General features: G+C 40.2%; 1 protein-coding gene across 4 annotated transcripts in view; it reads right to left on the bottom strand.

Annotated features, from left to right (window-relative positions):
- FARP1 (FERM, ARH/RhoGEF and pleckstrin domain protein 1) overlaps window positions 1–17,125 on the bottom strand; it is a 191,814-nt gene that overhangs the window by 145,116 nt on the left and 29,573 nt on the right. For all 4 annotated transcript variants that reach the window (XM_088523313.1, XM_088523314.1, XM_088523315.1 and 1 more), the window contains exon 2: window positions 10,991–11,186. In XM_088523313.1, coding sequence (XP_088379439.1) covers window positions 10,991–11,161 — 171 coding nt within the window. In that variant the 5' untranslated portion in view covers window positions 11,162–11,186. The remainder of the gene's footprint in view (window positions 1–10,990; window positions 11,187–17,125) is intronic.

Genomic DNA, 17,125 nt, shown 5'->3' with positions numbered 1-17,125 from the left:
AGCTCAGGGCTGCTCGCTAAGTCAGATTTATCTCAAGAGGCTTCGCTGGAACAGCCTAAAACACGGTTGTTAGTGGGATCTCTAGCTAAGTGGCATGGAAAACACCCACAGACGCAGTGCTGCACCTCTCTCCCTGGTCCCCTTGGCTACCAGTGCAGGTCTACTCCGTGACTGCAGCCTGAAACCCAAGGCAAAGGAAAAAATTATTGTAACTATTATATTCATAATTCCCAGCAGATTAGCCAGGTATTCCCAAAATAAGCATCTCCTGATACAAGCTCTCTGTCATTTGGAATAGAAATTTTAATACTACCCATGTAAACATATCAACTGATTCAAAAGTGCTTATGAGTTTCTGTTAATTTTATTTAATCCATTTGTGCAACTTTAGTGTCACTGTCCATTTATGATAAATTCAAAATATTATATGGCCTCCAAAATTACAAATTTAAAAACATGTTTTATTTTCTTGTTTTCTATTACTTTCAAAAACACTTTTTTTCAAATAGTTCATTCACAGATAGTGGCTAGAAAGTAATGAACTTTCCTAGCATGCTGAAGGAGTTGGCTTTCAGTTAACTCTCAGTAAAATATTACCAAGGTGGCTGCAGGAAGCCTTTTCTGTATTAGGCACGTGAACAGATCTAACATCATTTTCCTATCTTCCAACTTTTCTCTATCCTAACTCTAATATTTTTTTTTTAAAAAATATTTTTACAAGTTCAAATAAATTATCTATTTGCTTAATTACAAAATATTTGAGGGGAAATGATCAACGCTTTCACATCTACATCCCCATCCCCCATCTGCACCTCAGGCTTTGAAATTTGTCCCCCTCACTGTCACTCCTGTTTGAACCAGCTATACCTGTATGGAAAACAAGCCATTTCAATGCAACTGGCAGTAACAGTATTAACTGATCCTTCCAAAATCATCTCCTCAGCCACTGCTTCATCAATAACCTTGTGTCATTCCTCAGCTCTGTTACTTGGGCACATGCACTCTTCCCTGTAAGGAAAAGCACGCTGTATGGATCCAAAATGATCTGCAGAGAACTGACCTTTACACTGAAAGGCTTGTACCTGTTCAAATATATTTATTTCACAGAACAGACATTAAAAGAAATGGCAACACTTAGGTTCTGCTTTGGTCTAACAGGAGCAATCCAGTTTGACCTTATATAAAAAGATGAAAAACCTTGCTGTTCCCTATACAGTGTGAATCCACAAGTACTGCACTGGAGTTTCCGGGCTTGGTTTGGTTTGTTTACTTCAGCTGCAGCTGTGACATCTCTGCTCTTCACAAAGCTCCTGCAGGCCTCATGTTTCTACCTGGCTCTTCCAGACCAACAGAATCATTAAGTAAAACACAGTGTGACGTCATCAGCAATTCTGACAAGGTGCCTATTTCCCGCCCCCCATGCTCTTCTATTTTAGAAGAATCCAGTGTCTTTCCAATCATACACAGACAAAGTCAGTCTTTGACACAAAGTAAAAAATTAAAAAGAAAATCTGAAAGTTTGACAAACATTAGATGTAGAGTATAAGTAAGCTTACAACGTGTCTCATATTTATTAAATAACTATTAAATAACTACTACCTACTTTTTTTTCTCAGTACACAGATGTGGTGGCAAACACTTCTTTGCCAAGCAGAAACCTGAAGCCTTTTACCTCAGTTGCCAGACACATAGTTAAAAGTGATGGATCTTCAACTGATAACTCTGAACTTCAACCAAACCTCTCAAGACAAAAAATATATACATACATATATATATATATATACACACATACATACATATATATATATATATATATATATCCCCAAACCACAAAAACCATAAGCACTCTTGTCCCGAATCCTTACAGCTAGTATTTCTGAAGTGCCTTCTTATGGATCTAGAGTAACCCGCTTGTAGCTGGCCGTGCCTTGAGTGAATGGCTGAACCAGATTAGCTCAAAAGACCCTTATCACTCTGTGGGTCTATAGGAGTGAGTGCTCAAGTGCTTCATGAAATGCATTTTCCTATGCTAGCTTCCAGCACTTATTTTTGGGGGTGCAGAAGTGTTTCTAAATTATTCCATAACATTTAAGAATGTGAAACGCTTTGCTGCGCTTGGTTTTGGCTGGACTACAAATCCAATGCTAGAACAGGAACTATGTGAAAAGTTTCTTTTATAATTCCAGTAAGAATTTTCTTTCATAGACTGTTAAAATAATGACATTGTATTTTTGCCATACAGAAGTCAAATCCCTCCCATTTCAATTCTCTTTCAATTCAAAATTGTGATATCTGAGATTAGTTACAACAGGCAACACTCCCTGAGGAGTCTCTTGGATCATGTTGTCTCAGGTGTTATTGTATGTAACCCAGCTTATTTCCAGAACTCCAGTTACTGCATATTTATGCCTGACTGAGGCTCTGGTTCATCCATGTCAATAAGCGGAAAGGGAAGTTGTTCTCCTAACATATAGTTATTTCAAATCCAATATAGGCTGTTTTTGTCAGAGCTGATTGTAAAGAGACTAAAAAGAGATCTCTGCAACAACACATTATGAAGAACTGTATGAAGTATGTACTTACAAGAGTCAAAAAAGGGTGTTTTCTAAGAAAAGAAAGAACTGAGAAGATGGAAGTTAGTTAACAGAAGGGAATTAAACTGAGCATCTGCACCAGGCAATGAAGCACTGAAAAGTGAAGAGCCTTCAAGAACAAAAGATGTTCCCCTTAACGCATGGAGAACCAGCCCCTGCATACTGAGCAATGCCTACACAGGGATATCATCCACCATCTTCTAAGCTGAAATTACCACAAAGTGAATTCAGTGTGAACCGCATGAAGATGTTACGACCGGAGAACACGACCAGAATTACAAAAGCCAGGCAAGCTGAAGAGAAGAAGCATCTCCAGGATCAATCAGAAAACTAGATGAGAAGGTAACACTGAAAGAAGCGAGGAGAAAAGCTGCCCGCTGCTGTGCTCTGCATGAATATTTGCATCAGCCAACAGACCATCAGAGAGGAAATTGGCACTAAGTCACAACTCACCATTTGCTATTTATATTCCGGCAGCATTATGTTTGTGCAATTTCTATCAGTCAAAGGCTCCTCTTGGGGGAGGGGGCAAGCACGGAGGGTGCTGAAATCCACTTCTGCTGTTGACGGAGTTATCTGGAGCTTGATGTATGCCAGATGCATCACGTTTTATTCACAATTTGACACAGTTATCCAAAAAATATTTTAACACATTAGCTGCATTCAAATCCATACAAAGAGCTTGGCAGGCATTTCCGTCCGTTTTCCTTGCCAATGCATAAATCACGTTGCAGACAACAGTTAATCGTGCCCGCATGCATTACCCACAGCCGTGCCAAGGCACTGCAGTGTGGGCACGTAGGCATCCACTGCTGCGTCTTCTGGGGCCCGACCGAGCCCCTCCAGGTTGCACCAATATTAGGCAGAGGGATATCACCTTCATGACTTCATCCTAGCTGTCATTTTTCTTCCCCCCCCCCCCCTTTTTTTTTTTTTTTTGAAAACTTAAGGTTTGAGGTTAAAAAAAAAAAAAAGAGCACAGATGATGACCGGCGATGTATGAGGTGAATGAACCCAATTCAAAAAGAGAAAGCAGGTACCTCAAGCAAAAAGTCAAAGCAAGGGACAAATAGTAGACAGAGACACCTGAAGAGATGGCCATTCCAACTGGCTGTGTTATTAGCAGGCATAAACTGTTAACACATAACCATATTCCCTGAGAATGAACTGAATGGGAAATGAAGGGACAGTTAGCAAAATTTTGCCTTTCTTTTACCCCATATTGCTTAAACCTTTGTGCACATGGATGGCTTTCCATTGCACACAAAATAGCAGAGGGAAGCAATTGCAAACAGATTCCACAATAAAGCTTCCTTCATCTATCAAACAGATGGGAGAACAAGATAGAGGGAGATAGACTTTTACCTGAAATTTAAATTACCAAAATTCATGGTGCTCTGAATAGCCGTTGGTCACTCTGTGCGATACCATCAAACCAATGGTGCTTGCCAGCCATGTGAGCCCAAGTTTTCTAATCTTTATGCTCTTGCACTAAACCCTGGGCAAAGCAGAGTGAGACTCAGCACATGTGAGGTTGACACAGGCTTGTGCTCGTGGAAAACCATCATGCTTACACTGCAGTTCTTCTACCTGTAGACATACCACACACTTGAAGCACCTCATAGGCAGTTGCACCTCTGATGGAGGAAGGCAGCTTTTTTTTTTTTTTTTTTTTTTTTTTTTTGCTGAAAGGTTATCTTGCTCATTCATTATGCCCTTCCAAATTATACAGCCACAAGACACAACCCATTTTCACATTGTGCTTAAGGAAAGTAACTAAAGCTTGACCACCCTAAGCTGGCAAAGGCTGCACTTGAGCAAACCACAGCGTGTACAGCAGTACAGCACTGCTGGGCACCTTTCCTCCAAAAGGTGTTTTCTCTCACAGCTGCCCTGTTGCAATTAGGAGGGAGAAAAGAAGCAACTCCCACCAGTGCAATTTCCCCACTCGAGCACATCTGAGCCAGACAGCACAGGGGGCCAGCTACAGGGTGCAGGGGGGACTCGCGTATCACTTCCCATGTTTGGGAGCTTAAAGGGAACAAAGGAATTCCTGTGCCTCAAGTTAGGTGCCTCGATGACAAATGAAGTCTAAGCTATTGCCCTGTGCTCCCTTAACAGGACTATACAAGCATCTCCAAAGAGCAATTAATCTCATCCTAAAATACATGCTCGAGACAGGCGTGATGAACAGCCTGAATCTTCAGCCACATCTTCACCAGTTACTATAAAGGAAACTCAGAGTGATTAGTCAAGGTTCTGACATCTCTTCCGGTTTTAAAGATTTTAAAACTAGATGAATCTCACTCTTGGGGGAAGGAAGAAAGGAAAGAAGGCGAAAATCAGCAGTTCTGAGGAAGCTGGTCCAAGGAAAGAGAGGAGCTGACCACCCTTCCCACTCTCCTTGCAACAGGAAACGTAGGCTTGGCTCCATCAATCTCCATTTTTGTCACTAATTCTCTCCTCATACACGCATACGTTTTGAAGGGGAGAAAGAGCAAAGGCGACACACGTGTCCCACTGCTCCTGGACAGCTGCCACCTCTACACACAGGGGAGCACCTTGCTCCCATACAGCTCCTCGCCAGCACTGTGAAACACCAACTTACCAAGAACAGAGGTGACTACCAACATTCAGATGCTACTTTCCCACTAAAGCGGGTCAATAGTCCCAAGCAATGCTTCCAACGTGGCCTCTTCGTTCGGGGCCGCTCTCTCCTGCAGCAGCGCCGCACTCTGTGACACACTGGCACATCGATGGGCTACTCAGCTCAACTCAGAGGGCGAAAGAGGCATTACCTGAACTATTCCCCGATTATAAAGTATGTTTAACTCATTCAAGAAAGTTGCATCCATTTCTAAGTTATCTTCAAATGCATCAGTCCGGGCTGAAGATGGACTGAATCTGCTAGCAGTTACAAGTACATATCCTGCAAGTTGGTTCTACAAAATACTTTAATTAAAAAAAAAAAAAAAAGAAAAAAAAGAAAATCAATTGGCAGTTTACACAGGCAGCTGGGTGAGGCTACAAAAGCCTGATTGTGATTATGTTTCCTTCCGTTTTGAAATCATAAACCTGCAATTTATTCACACCAATAAATAAAATCTCCTACCTTTCAATAAGGACATTCTAATGCTGTCTTAACAAGAATAAACAAACAAGTTTACTGCATATCTACTGAGAGTCTCCTGGTGGGAACTTAACTCTTGGGTTTCTGAACTATTAAAAAAAAAGCTTCTCTTCTTGTAATTTCAGAAGATCCAGCAGTGTCAGAGTGACAATTAGGCAACATTTAAATGTTTCATGTTCACTGGAAATAGCCTGTCAGTGATAGCCAAATAATTTAAGGCATGAGAAAAGAAGAAAGCCTCAGACTGATGAGTAACTGACATTTGACCTGCTGCTCATTTTCTACGCTGGAAGCAAGTGCAATTCATATAACAGCTGAAGCTGGTGAAGAAGGCATAAAACACTGCTTTACGGTTCTGTGTTGCCTTACTAATGCCTTAAAAAAGAAATGCCTTATTCATTGAGAAATTAAATGGTTATAATATGTGGCTATAATACATATAATACACATTGATGAGAGGGGTGAATACTTAGCATAAAGCAATTACTATAATCCATAAATGCCACAGAAAACGTTTTCTATGTAACAACGAAAAAAAAGCATAGCTAGAAAATTTTGTACTCGGTAGAATAACAGGGCATGTGCAAGGTGGACACAGGGATAGGTAACCTGGGAGGAATACGGTGTGTAGAAATCTCACCTTCGGCCTTGATGAAGCCCCAATTTACACCCTTCTGAAGAACCCTGTCCATTCTTCAGCACCTTGTTAAGGAAGGATTTGATAAGGCTTAAGCCTTATCAAATAACCTAAGGGCATCGACATATATGCTTTAAACAGCACCCAATGAAGCTCTTAGCCATGAGTACAAAAGTCCAGACAATTGATCTTATTGGTGTAAAGAAATGACACCATTTGCTGATAGGGTTTTATTTGTGATTTCATGTTGCACTGCTAAGAAGCTATTTCTGGGACCTTGCCAAAGGTCTGATCTACACTTAAAGCTCTGTCAATATAGTTATAAATGTCAAGGATCAGATTTCCTTTCATACCCCCAGGCTAGCATGCACATGCTGCCTATATGACCTTTGCTTTTACGTGCTCAGGCTTTTTGATATTATTTTTTTTCTTAATAATTCTATTGGTCTGAAGTTTGCAGCTGCTCTCACCAGGAGGTATCTCCCTCTGACAGGGAATATGAATCAACAGGACAATTACAGAAACAAATAAACAAAAAAAGAAAAAAACAATGCAACACATTAGCTCTAAGAAATAGCCAAAACAGGATTATGAGGTCCCTTTTTATTTTCTGGAGAGTTTGAACATTAGGTACCAAAATTCTCCTCAGCTTCACTGCATCTGAGCTCATAGGGAATAAAAATACTTGCATACCAAGACCATTTGTTCTTTACTCTTAGATAAGCTAAAGATGAGGAAGTCTTCCTCTTCTGAGAGAAAAGCAAATTGAAACAAGATGTTTACAACCATTGTTTACTATGGATTATACCCTCACCCTGCTTTCTATTAAGAGACTCCCGTTGCTTAAGAAACCAGGTGTTAATCCCTCAAAGCGGATGACATTTTCCAATCCTGCATATTTCAACAAAGCTTGAAGGCACTTGGAGAGAAAGAAAGTTTACATAAGACAGAAAACAGATGTTTAATAAACTTGAGTAATCTGGCAGACAAGTGTGTTTGGTTTCTCCAAAAGACAGCCACAAAAAGGCAGCAAATATTTTTATCCAGAAACCATAAAGAGTATTTGTTTTTAATTAAAGAGACCAGATCCTAAGCAAAAGAAGAATCCTTGCCTCCTTTAACATAATTTCATCTCACCGCAGATGCCTTTAAAAAAAAAAAAAAAAAAAAAAAAAAACCACAACTCTGATCTTCTATATAGTCTCAGCAGTGTCATTCCAATCAAATCAGGATCAGCAATCCACAGAGTGGGGATATGGTCAGGGACAGGCATCATCTCAGCCATGGTCTGAGTCCCTGAATCATTACCCATTTATGGTAATTGAAATATTGAACTTTAACAGGTCATCACAATAATGTTTTAGTAATCTTTTCTGAAAGAAACAGTGCCTAGGCTCCCCCCTAGATATCTGCATTTGCTTGGAACAAAACATGCAGCTAGCTAACCGGGCTGGCAATCCAAACGAGATGCGTATTAAGGAGCCAGGGTTATGGATTCAGGCTTTTATTGGCTTTTTGGAACATTGGAATTTTTGCACATTCTGCAATGAAATATTGGCTTGTTAACAGCGAGCTGAATATGAAAGCTTTTTTATGCAGCCTTTCTTTTGCAATATTGCATCTGCAAAAATGAAAGGCTTCATTCTGGGCTTCTGTTTTTCAAGTCTCCCATACAAGTTTACTCCATAGACTTAATGTTTTCTTTGGCTAAAAAATGTCACTTATGGGTCTACATGAAGCTATGTGGATTTTTTCTTTTTTCTTTCTTTTGCTTGTGAGAAGCTAATTTAATGAGCTGGGAATGTTATTATGTAACTCCAAAACACTAGCACCACAAGTTGGTCAGTAAAGAGCAACCTTCTTCTAGAAGAACAAATGACGTTAAAGTTAATTTACTTTTAAATAGGAGCCCAAAGAACAGAAGCACTGCGGTTGGGATGGAAGTAGGTCACACTTTTCTGCTCTTTTACAGTGTACAGAGAAGACTCCAAAATCTGAAGGATTCTGTTCTAATAAAACCAGACCATTTGCACAGGATAAGAGGAAGGGGGTTGCCCCACTGCAGGCCTGTTGAGTCTTCTCTCCTGGAAGATGATTTAAAAGCAGTCAAGGAAAACACCACATGCAAAGATCCCTTTGCAGTTTTAACTGATAGTTGGGCTGAATCTAGAACAAAAGGGCGAACTAGACAGTCAGTCACGTTTGTTTTATTTCTTTACCAAAATTCAGGAGGGGAGAACACCAGTATTTTTTTTTTTGCTTTGTTTTTACATGGAACTCAAGAGCAAATAATAAATTGACATAACTTACAATTTCTTACCTTCCTATAAAAGAATATCACAGAATTTGCAGTAATAAATCAGCTTAAAATCTGGCCCTTATGCCAATAGGGAAAAAGATGACCAGCAAAATCCTGAAACTGTCAGAAACACAATATTTTCTTATTTTATACTTATTTCATATTTGGAATATTATTTTCATAAACATGACAATCAGGAGCTGCAGTTTTGGAAAGAGTAGATCAGACATTTACTGGTGTAAAACGCTCTTAATTCTCCACCAAAAATAAGTCCACAGATGTGCTTAGGCATATATGTTTCACATCCTCTGCCCACATCCACACTTGCTGCCCAAAATATTTTGTTGAAATGGTGTCAGTTTCTTTTTCTGTGTATACTGCAACAATCTGGCTAAAAACAGCAAGCTTGTAAATGGGAATATGGGTTTTCCAACTTGAATAAACAATCCAGTTTAGATGTAATAGAAGTTTTACAGTTTTGTAAAATTTATGCCTTTAAAAGGAAACCAAAAATGATGTGTATAGTTCCGTTTGACTACATATAATTTAAGAGACTCTACCATCTAAGAGTCCTACAAAATACACCAAAAAATCCAATTTTAAAACCAACTGGACTCTGCTGGAATAGATGTAATTATGAAATGAAAGCCTCATAAAGCATTCTTATTAAAGTGATCTAAACAGAAAGGTGTTGAAGCCCAGGTCTTTTCCAAATATCGCTAAAGGCTAAAGAACACAGACTAACAGACTAACAATCTAATGCTGAAGTTGGAACAAAACGCGCTTTTCTCAAGCTGCCAGGAGCAAGGATGGAGTTATAATGGTGTACTGCATTCATCTGCTACTCGTGTTCGTTTCCGAACAACTTCCCAGAAGGATCCGGATGTCAAAATAATCCCTTGTGTTTGTTAAAGATGAAGCCCCTCATTTCCAAAGAGTTTTAGGATGGTGAAGCAGCATTCAAGAAAAGAAAATGTCATCTGTGGGATAATAAGGATATTTGTGCTACATATGATAAGAAGCATGTATTTAATTAACATCTAATGATTTAAACTCAGCTTTCTTGGGCCTCAATGGACATCTGAGCACTGTCAGTTATATTAGTTACACATGAAGTATCATAGACCTCAGTTACATGAGCGTTTTACTTTATGACAATTCAGTTTGCAAATACCTGTCTCAGTCCTTGACAATACGTGAAGTTCTGAAGCTGAACACATAGGACTAGTTGGAAAACAAAGTGCAGCATGGAAAGCACAAAAACTTGCAAACAGGTAAAAAATTAACTTGTTAGTAAGTTTGCTTTTTTCCTAATCAGAATTTTTAATACCCAGACAACATTTTATCACAAACTATAAGGACTTTCACGGAGCATTACACATAGAAGATCCATTTACCTCGTTGGTAAATCCCCATTTTGCAGAAGGGAAAACTGAGCCAAAGAAGGCATGGTGGTTGCCATGGCTACATAAAATGCTAGTAACAAAGGATGAAATTTGAACTCGAGTTTCCAGTTTCCTATTCACTGAACCCTGAGAACTTTGAAAAACATACGTTCCAGTACATTTCCATAACAGCAACACCCTTCCAGCCCCTTAAGTGTTAATTACTTTAGGACGCCATGTTAAAATCATTAGTGGTTACCAGCTCTTAGATAGTATAAAAGAGAGTTGGTCTTCAAACCAAAACTAATCCAGACTAAATCTTTTGATCATGCACACAAAAGCAGCAGTAATTCTATTCCCTTCCTTGGCGAGCACAAACCAACATTAATTTCAACGGGCACCGAGCGTACAGAGAAACTTTAACTGGGATTGCTTTGATTCCTTCCTTGCACTCAGCGCGTGTGTGAGCAATTGGTGGCTGTAAGAGTGATACAAATTAGCAAAAACTTTGATGATTTCAAGTCAACCTTCTAAGGTCTTGCCAAGGGGAAAAAAATCCCTGTAGAGCTGGGGTTTACTGGATCAAGGGGAAAACAGCACCAAGAAAAAAATACATAAACTGTTTAGAAAGTGGAATAAGCCACTGATACAATATTTTGGAGAGAAAAAGACACAAAATACCCTTTTGACTTCCTTTGAAGCTATTCAAACAGAAACAAGAACTGCAATTTACAATTTTTACAATTCTCTACCAGTGTTCAATATCATTCTATTGCGCCACCACTTATTTAATGCCGATTGATGCAACAATCATTTTCTTCACAACATGAATTCACTGGCCAGCAAAGAATCACAAATTTGCAATAAAACCAGAACTGGTTTGAAATCATCAACTTCTAGAAATCCCTGGAAAATCTTCAGCCCCCCAAGCCTTCTTGTACTTACCGGGATGTCAAAAGTTTCTTGCGTATCATCCAGCATCTGGATTTTGATGGAGACGAGTTTTCCCGGAGGTGTCATAGGTGGCTTTTGTCCATGCTCCAAGGTACTGATTCCAGCATTTTCCTGTGCTCCTAACCGGGATCCTGCTGTTGGTCTCTGCTCCGTTTCACCCATGTTTAGAGAAATGTGTTTCTTATATCTAGAGAAAGGAATAAGGGCAAAGAAAACCATGTCACTTATAAATACGATTTTTTGGACATGAGAATTGAGCATATATGCTTAGAGTTGATAAACTGTATTTCTGCTAAAGAAATATTCTACTCTGAAAAAGGAGTAGAGCTACAGGAGTGATTCGGAGTGATTTTTTATTATAAGCCACAGTTTTGAACTTCACTGAGTTCCAGGATCGCTAGTTTTACTTGTGAGATGTTACACATCAACACTAGAATTTTATTTCACTTTTCCCCCCCTCAACCTTTCGACACTCTAGCTGCATTTCTGATAAAACCTGCTGCTGCTGTCTATTTGTCTTCCTCGGTAAGTGCATTTCCGCTCCCCATGACTTTTATAGGCTGATCAATGACCATTAAAAAAACATGCAGGGAACGCATGGAAACATAATGGAAACATAACTATCTGGCTGGGCAGATGTGCAGGCAGAGTAGTGCCAGTCACAGCCTGGTTTTAACTCCAAGGCTAAAAATATCGGGAAGCCGTGGTAAACACAGAGAGGACAACCTAGCCCATGCATTGGTAAAATTAATTACCAGCTCTATGGCACCATGCAATAAGATACCAAGTCCCTCCCCACCAAGGATGGAATGAAAACAATATTGTCTCCAGCAGAATACACACAGCGCGCTATTTATTACAAATTACTCTCCCATTCTTTAACTAATCTGTCCCCACTGATTTTCTACTAAACACAGAAAGTGGCTCGGAGTACAAACTTTAAAAGCAGTACTTGCTCTAAGAAAACAACAACAATATAATTGACACAGCCAATGAAGCCAGCCTCAAGCTGTCAATTTTTGAATCTTTGTAATTAAACTGTAATATCTTACCCACTAGGGCTAGAAAGATACCTGATGAGAGTTACCCAAGTGCAAGATAAATATTAAAAAGAGGCAAATCCATTTCATAATTACTAAGCAATTGGCACTGTAATCCAAAATGTAAAAGGAATCAATTGCATTGATTCAACCCCTAAAATTAATTAATTAAATTAAAGCCTTTTTAGGAGACAAGAAATGTCAACAGCAAAGCTGCAGTAGGAGGCAGCTGCTCCAAGAAGGAAAGAGAAGAAGCTCTATCAAGACTATTTAGAAATAACTCCAATTTTCCTGCATGAAAAGTACAAATGCACATTAAAAAAAAGAAAATAGCATGTGTTCTAAGTCTGGAAATGCTGTTGCACACAAAGATTCTGATCCATATCCTTGTTAGGTCAAAAGCTCTTTTATGGGCTCTCCTAAAGCCACCATGTATTGCACACACACCAATACTGAAGAAAGGACCTCTCCAAAAGCTTTATTACTACAGCAGTTTATGACTAGGCAAATGCATTTAAAATAGATGAAGAAGTAGTCAGTTCTATTTATCAAATCCTAAGTGTAAGAATCGACCCAGCACAGTTCAAGTGACAGCATTAAAGTAATCAACATAAGGAAATACTAAAAAGCCTCTCTGCAACCGTTCATCTGACTAGGGCATCTAGTGACCCACACACATACAGGCAGACCAATTGACTTACTTAGTGAAACAAGAAAAAAAAGGCCCAAAATTAGGAGTCAAAAAATATGGATGAAAAGTACAAGCCCGGCCACGCAGAAAGCTGAGAGATCTTTCTATTATTATCAACAGCCAGTAATATAGAAACTCTTCTAATATATGTACTGACCCTATCAGTTACATGTGCAAACTTCATCTTGGAAGCAGAGCTCTAATAAATACTGGCTACTGTGACCACGTGCATCGGCCACTTACCAAATTAAAAGCAAACCTCTCCTCCTTTTAATCTACCTATCTCAAAGTATTAGCATGCTCTACTGAACTTTTTTTTTTCCTGCACAACACTAGGCTCACTATGCCACTTCCGTCAAATCAGCACAACATATTTATTTTGCTTTCATCCAAAAGCAGCCTTAAGAATTACCACAATTACGCTCGCTAAATAAAGCCGAACATTAGCCAAGCTGCAAGCCCTTCTCCAAATTGCTCTGACTTCAAAGACCAAGAAGGGAGGCTGCAGAGTGCACAGAACATGGATTAAGCAAAACTGGGAGGATTAAGGAACTAGTGTCCATCGCAGGGAGGAGGAGGCTCATCAAGGTGGGAAAAAAATTGGAGAAACGTAAAACCACGCTCCTGGAAATAAGAGGTTGAGGATTTGGGGAGGTGATTAATGGAGAAGAAGCAGGAGCCACCCTTGTTGCCACATCTCAGATGGGGGCACAAAGTAAGTGGAAGCAAAGAGCCCAAGGGGGAAGCCAGGTGTTGCTAAATAAAGCACTCATCTGAGCTGGCACAATCCCAAACAGGGCCAAAACTGTTTCATAAACTATAAAAGCCATAGCCAGTAAATGTACTTGTCTCCTAATGAGATGTTAACAATTTTTTTTAAGCAGATACTGTGTGTTTAACTCAGAACTGCCAGCTTTGTATGGACTCATGCGATAGCTGGACGAAGGCCAAGATCTGGTCCAGTGTAATCCCGCCTTCCTCCTCAGCACTCAAAACAGCCACTGAATGAGGGCATTTTACAGCAGTAGAAATCACCAGGCAAACAGAGGTTTCCACGTCTTCTTCTTTGGCAGGAAGAAGAAACAATCAACTGGGACCCAGGAGCACAAGCACATCTGTTTGACAGGCAGGCAAGAGAAGGAGAAAGGTTACAAAAAAACTTAGAAATATTGAGGCTGAGGGAGGAGAAAAAAAAAAAAAAAGGCAGAGAAGGTAGGCAGAACATATTTTGGAAGAGATGCACCTCTAACCTGTGAGCTACTCTGTTTTTTATACACCAGGTAACGAGGGTCAAACACCTCACGCAAAGTGCCGCTGGAACGCTGCTGCTGGGGAGAGCAGCGCACAGGGACGAGGCCCTTCGCGCATTTTCGGAGCGCTGCGGAGAAGGAAGCGGCGTCCCCTCTTCTCTGTCGACAGGCAGGGGAAGCTAGGGCATGGGGGGATGCTGTGACCGGCCTTAACGTCACTGAGCAGAGCAGTGTCTGAGCTGCAAACGAAGCCGAGGCCTCCCAGACACCAGCCCGGCGCCATTTTGTGCCAGGGAAACAGTTGGGAGAGGTTAATGGAGTCAGTGTAAAACCAGATGGAAAAACCCACATCGACTCCATAGTTTATAAACAGCAAGAGCTATGAAGGCATCAGAGGACTGGGGGGGGGGAATTGATTCAGATCTTCCAAAGGTTAAACATGGAGCAGGAAAGAGAACACAAGAGGGACAATTCTGGCAAATTACTAGCGTGTACTTCTAACTCCCAACTTTTTGCGAAGCTCTTGGACCACTGAGAGGATTATAGTGAATATGAGTCTGATAACACACCTGGAAAGTACACGTTTCAGTTTGAAGCGCCATCATGGGGGAGGGGAGCGGAGAGAAAAAAGAAAATTCAACAAGTGGGAATAAGTTTAAGGAATCAGAATAAATTAGTTGTGAGGAAAGACATGGCGATATACACAATTTCAGTTTGGATGGCTGAGAGAAGCTTGAGCAAACCCAGCTGCAAGACGTAAGACTGCACCAGCCTCAAAGGCCAAATCCACAGTCCGGTTTATGGACAGGGACCATGTTTTCACACGATGTGCCGATTCTTTGTCTTTCTTCTTCCCTCTCGGCTGGATAACAGCAAAATACGGTTCAATGCATGGCTCTACCAAAAGCACCTAACAGAATTGCAGTGCCTTCAAATAAGGGAAAATTCTGTACTTGCGGGATAAATGGTCAACAAGGCTGGGCTTTCCTTGTTCTACCAGACTGACCATGAAATAAAAGAGCAGGTTTCCTGAAAAAGGCAAAAACAAAACAAAAAGGAAACCAAGAGAAGAGCAGCAATAGGAGTGAACCCAAGCACAGCCCGAAGCCATTGGGAGTGGAGGGAGGGTGAGCAGCGCTCAGGCTTTTGTCCCACCTAGTTCCTGCAATTCCATGGCAGAACCAGACCAAGAAAATAGAGCGATTAAAAATATTAGAGCTGTTCATAGAAACATCATCAACACTATTTCTGCTTAAAAAATGTAATTTTTAAAATGAGTTAAGACAAATCAGTGCAAACCAAACAAGCCATCCCCAACCCTTGCTCAGAGATGAAGTCAGCTATGATCCTGGCAAACGACAATAACCAAAATTCATTTCCCGAGCTGAAGTCGCCACTCATCGAGTGGGGCATCTGTGCTGAAATACCAAATCTTGACTAAATTTACCATTTCTGAAAATGAAAAGCAAGTGTGTTTTGTAGGAATGGGAAGTCTAGAGCAGAGAAAACTTTTTTTTGAGAACGAGTGCTTTGAGGTCGTTGTGTTGTTATGGCACATGTTGTATGTTATGTGTTTTGCAGTTCCTCCTGGGAGAATTTTGAGAATTTCTCAGGAAACTTTATCTACGAGGTCTGATTTTCTTAAGGTACTAAAAAAAAAACCCACAAACAGCTGTCTCATTACCAAAAAGTTCATGCTTCACATCATTTTGAGACATCACATGCCGTTCCACACAGGGTCCTAACAATGAAAACATACATTAGAAACCTGACATATCCAGAAGTGTTTCATTAGGCTAACGGAGCAGCATTTTTGTACTCTGCAGCCTATACCTAGCACTCTGCAGACTACATCTAAAGTTTGCAGCAATAAAGAGATGTCCTCTGGTAAGACAGAGTATTCACAGTAGAAGAAAATACATCCTCTATCATGAAGTAAATATTGGCCACAAAGCTGCCCATCTCAGTCAGAGGCAGTCTTATCCCTTGGCTTTTTATGGCATATTCGAGAAGATGGACTAAGTGCTCAGATATGTAGAGCAATCCACTATACTTATATGATAACATCAAATGTACCACAGACATTTTGAATACAAAATATCACTTTGAATTCAAAACTATGAAACCAACCTGAAATTCAGAGACTTAAGTGGGCACATAACTTTACAAGTAAATCCAAACTTTCTGCATACTGATAATCTGGAATACAGATTAATGAGCACGCATGCAGGTAGCACACACACTGCACCTCTACTAAGCCTTTCTGTAAGGCAAAGAGTCCAGAACCATAACCACCTGTCCCTCCAGAGCCATTCAGCTTCCAGCCTGAGCTCATTTATCTTCATTACATACAAGGCCTGAATCTATCTGCATTTCTGTTGGTGCTGTCCCAATTTCGAATCACCTCCCAGATGTCATCAGAGAGTGTCCCACCCTTCCCAAATGCAACGTGCCCCATCTTCTCCTCACCTTACTCAGCAGGTCTACCAGCAAATGCCACAACAAACAGCTTGCTGTGTGCTTTTGCAGTCTTTTTTTTTTTTTTTAAAAAAAAGAATGAAAACCAAAACTAAAATTACTTTTGATGACTGCCAATTATATTAAACAGGATTGTCAGACTGTCAGGAAAACACAGCATGTAGCAAATCAATCTTTTATTAGACATTTTTATGGACCAGAAACAGTTGTTTTTCTTCCTTGAATCTCGCACAAAGCAAGCACAGCCATTATATATATTGTAGGTGAATAATTAGAAACTTTGTATTTATATACTTCCCCCTGCCAAGGAAACCCTTGGAAAGTTCTTTATTCAGTTTATTCTTGAGACCAACTGATACCATTTCCTGAGCTCGAGGGACTTGTCTGTGTGACTCATTCTGCATTATATACTTCTGTGGCATGTCCCATGCAATTTCCTTGAACCAGGAATGCCAATATTGCATTCAAACTGACACAGTCATATTCTTAAAGTTTTTCCTTAGCTTTCAAAGCAGTCAAAGAGAAGGCACTGCACCAACAGGTAATTCCGGTTACTCCTGGAAAGCCAGATAATGTCCTTCTCCTTGGTCACGGGGGATTTTTGGATCCTATCTCTCAGTTTGTGACTCCCTCCCAGCAACAGTGTTACATGAACTTCATTTTCCCT

The sequence above is a fragment of the Tinamus guttatus genome, unplaced genomic scaffold (assembly GCF_059628265.1).
Source record: "Tinamus guttatus ecotype Peru unplaced genomic scaffold, ASM5962826v1 Tinamus_guttatus_pri_ptg000180l, whole genome shotgun sequence".
Taxonomy (NCBI): Eukaryota; Metazoa; Chordata; class Aves; order Tinamiformes; family Tinamidae; genus Tinamus; species Tinamus guttatus.
Note: the sequence above shows the minus strand (reverse complement) of the source record. Positions and strands in the feature narration are given on the sequence as shown.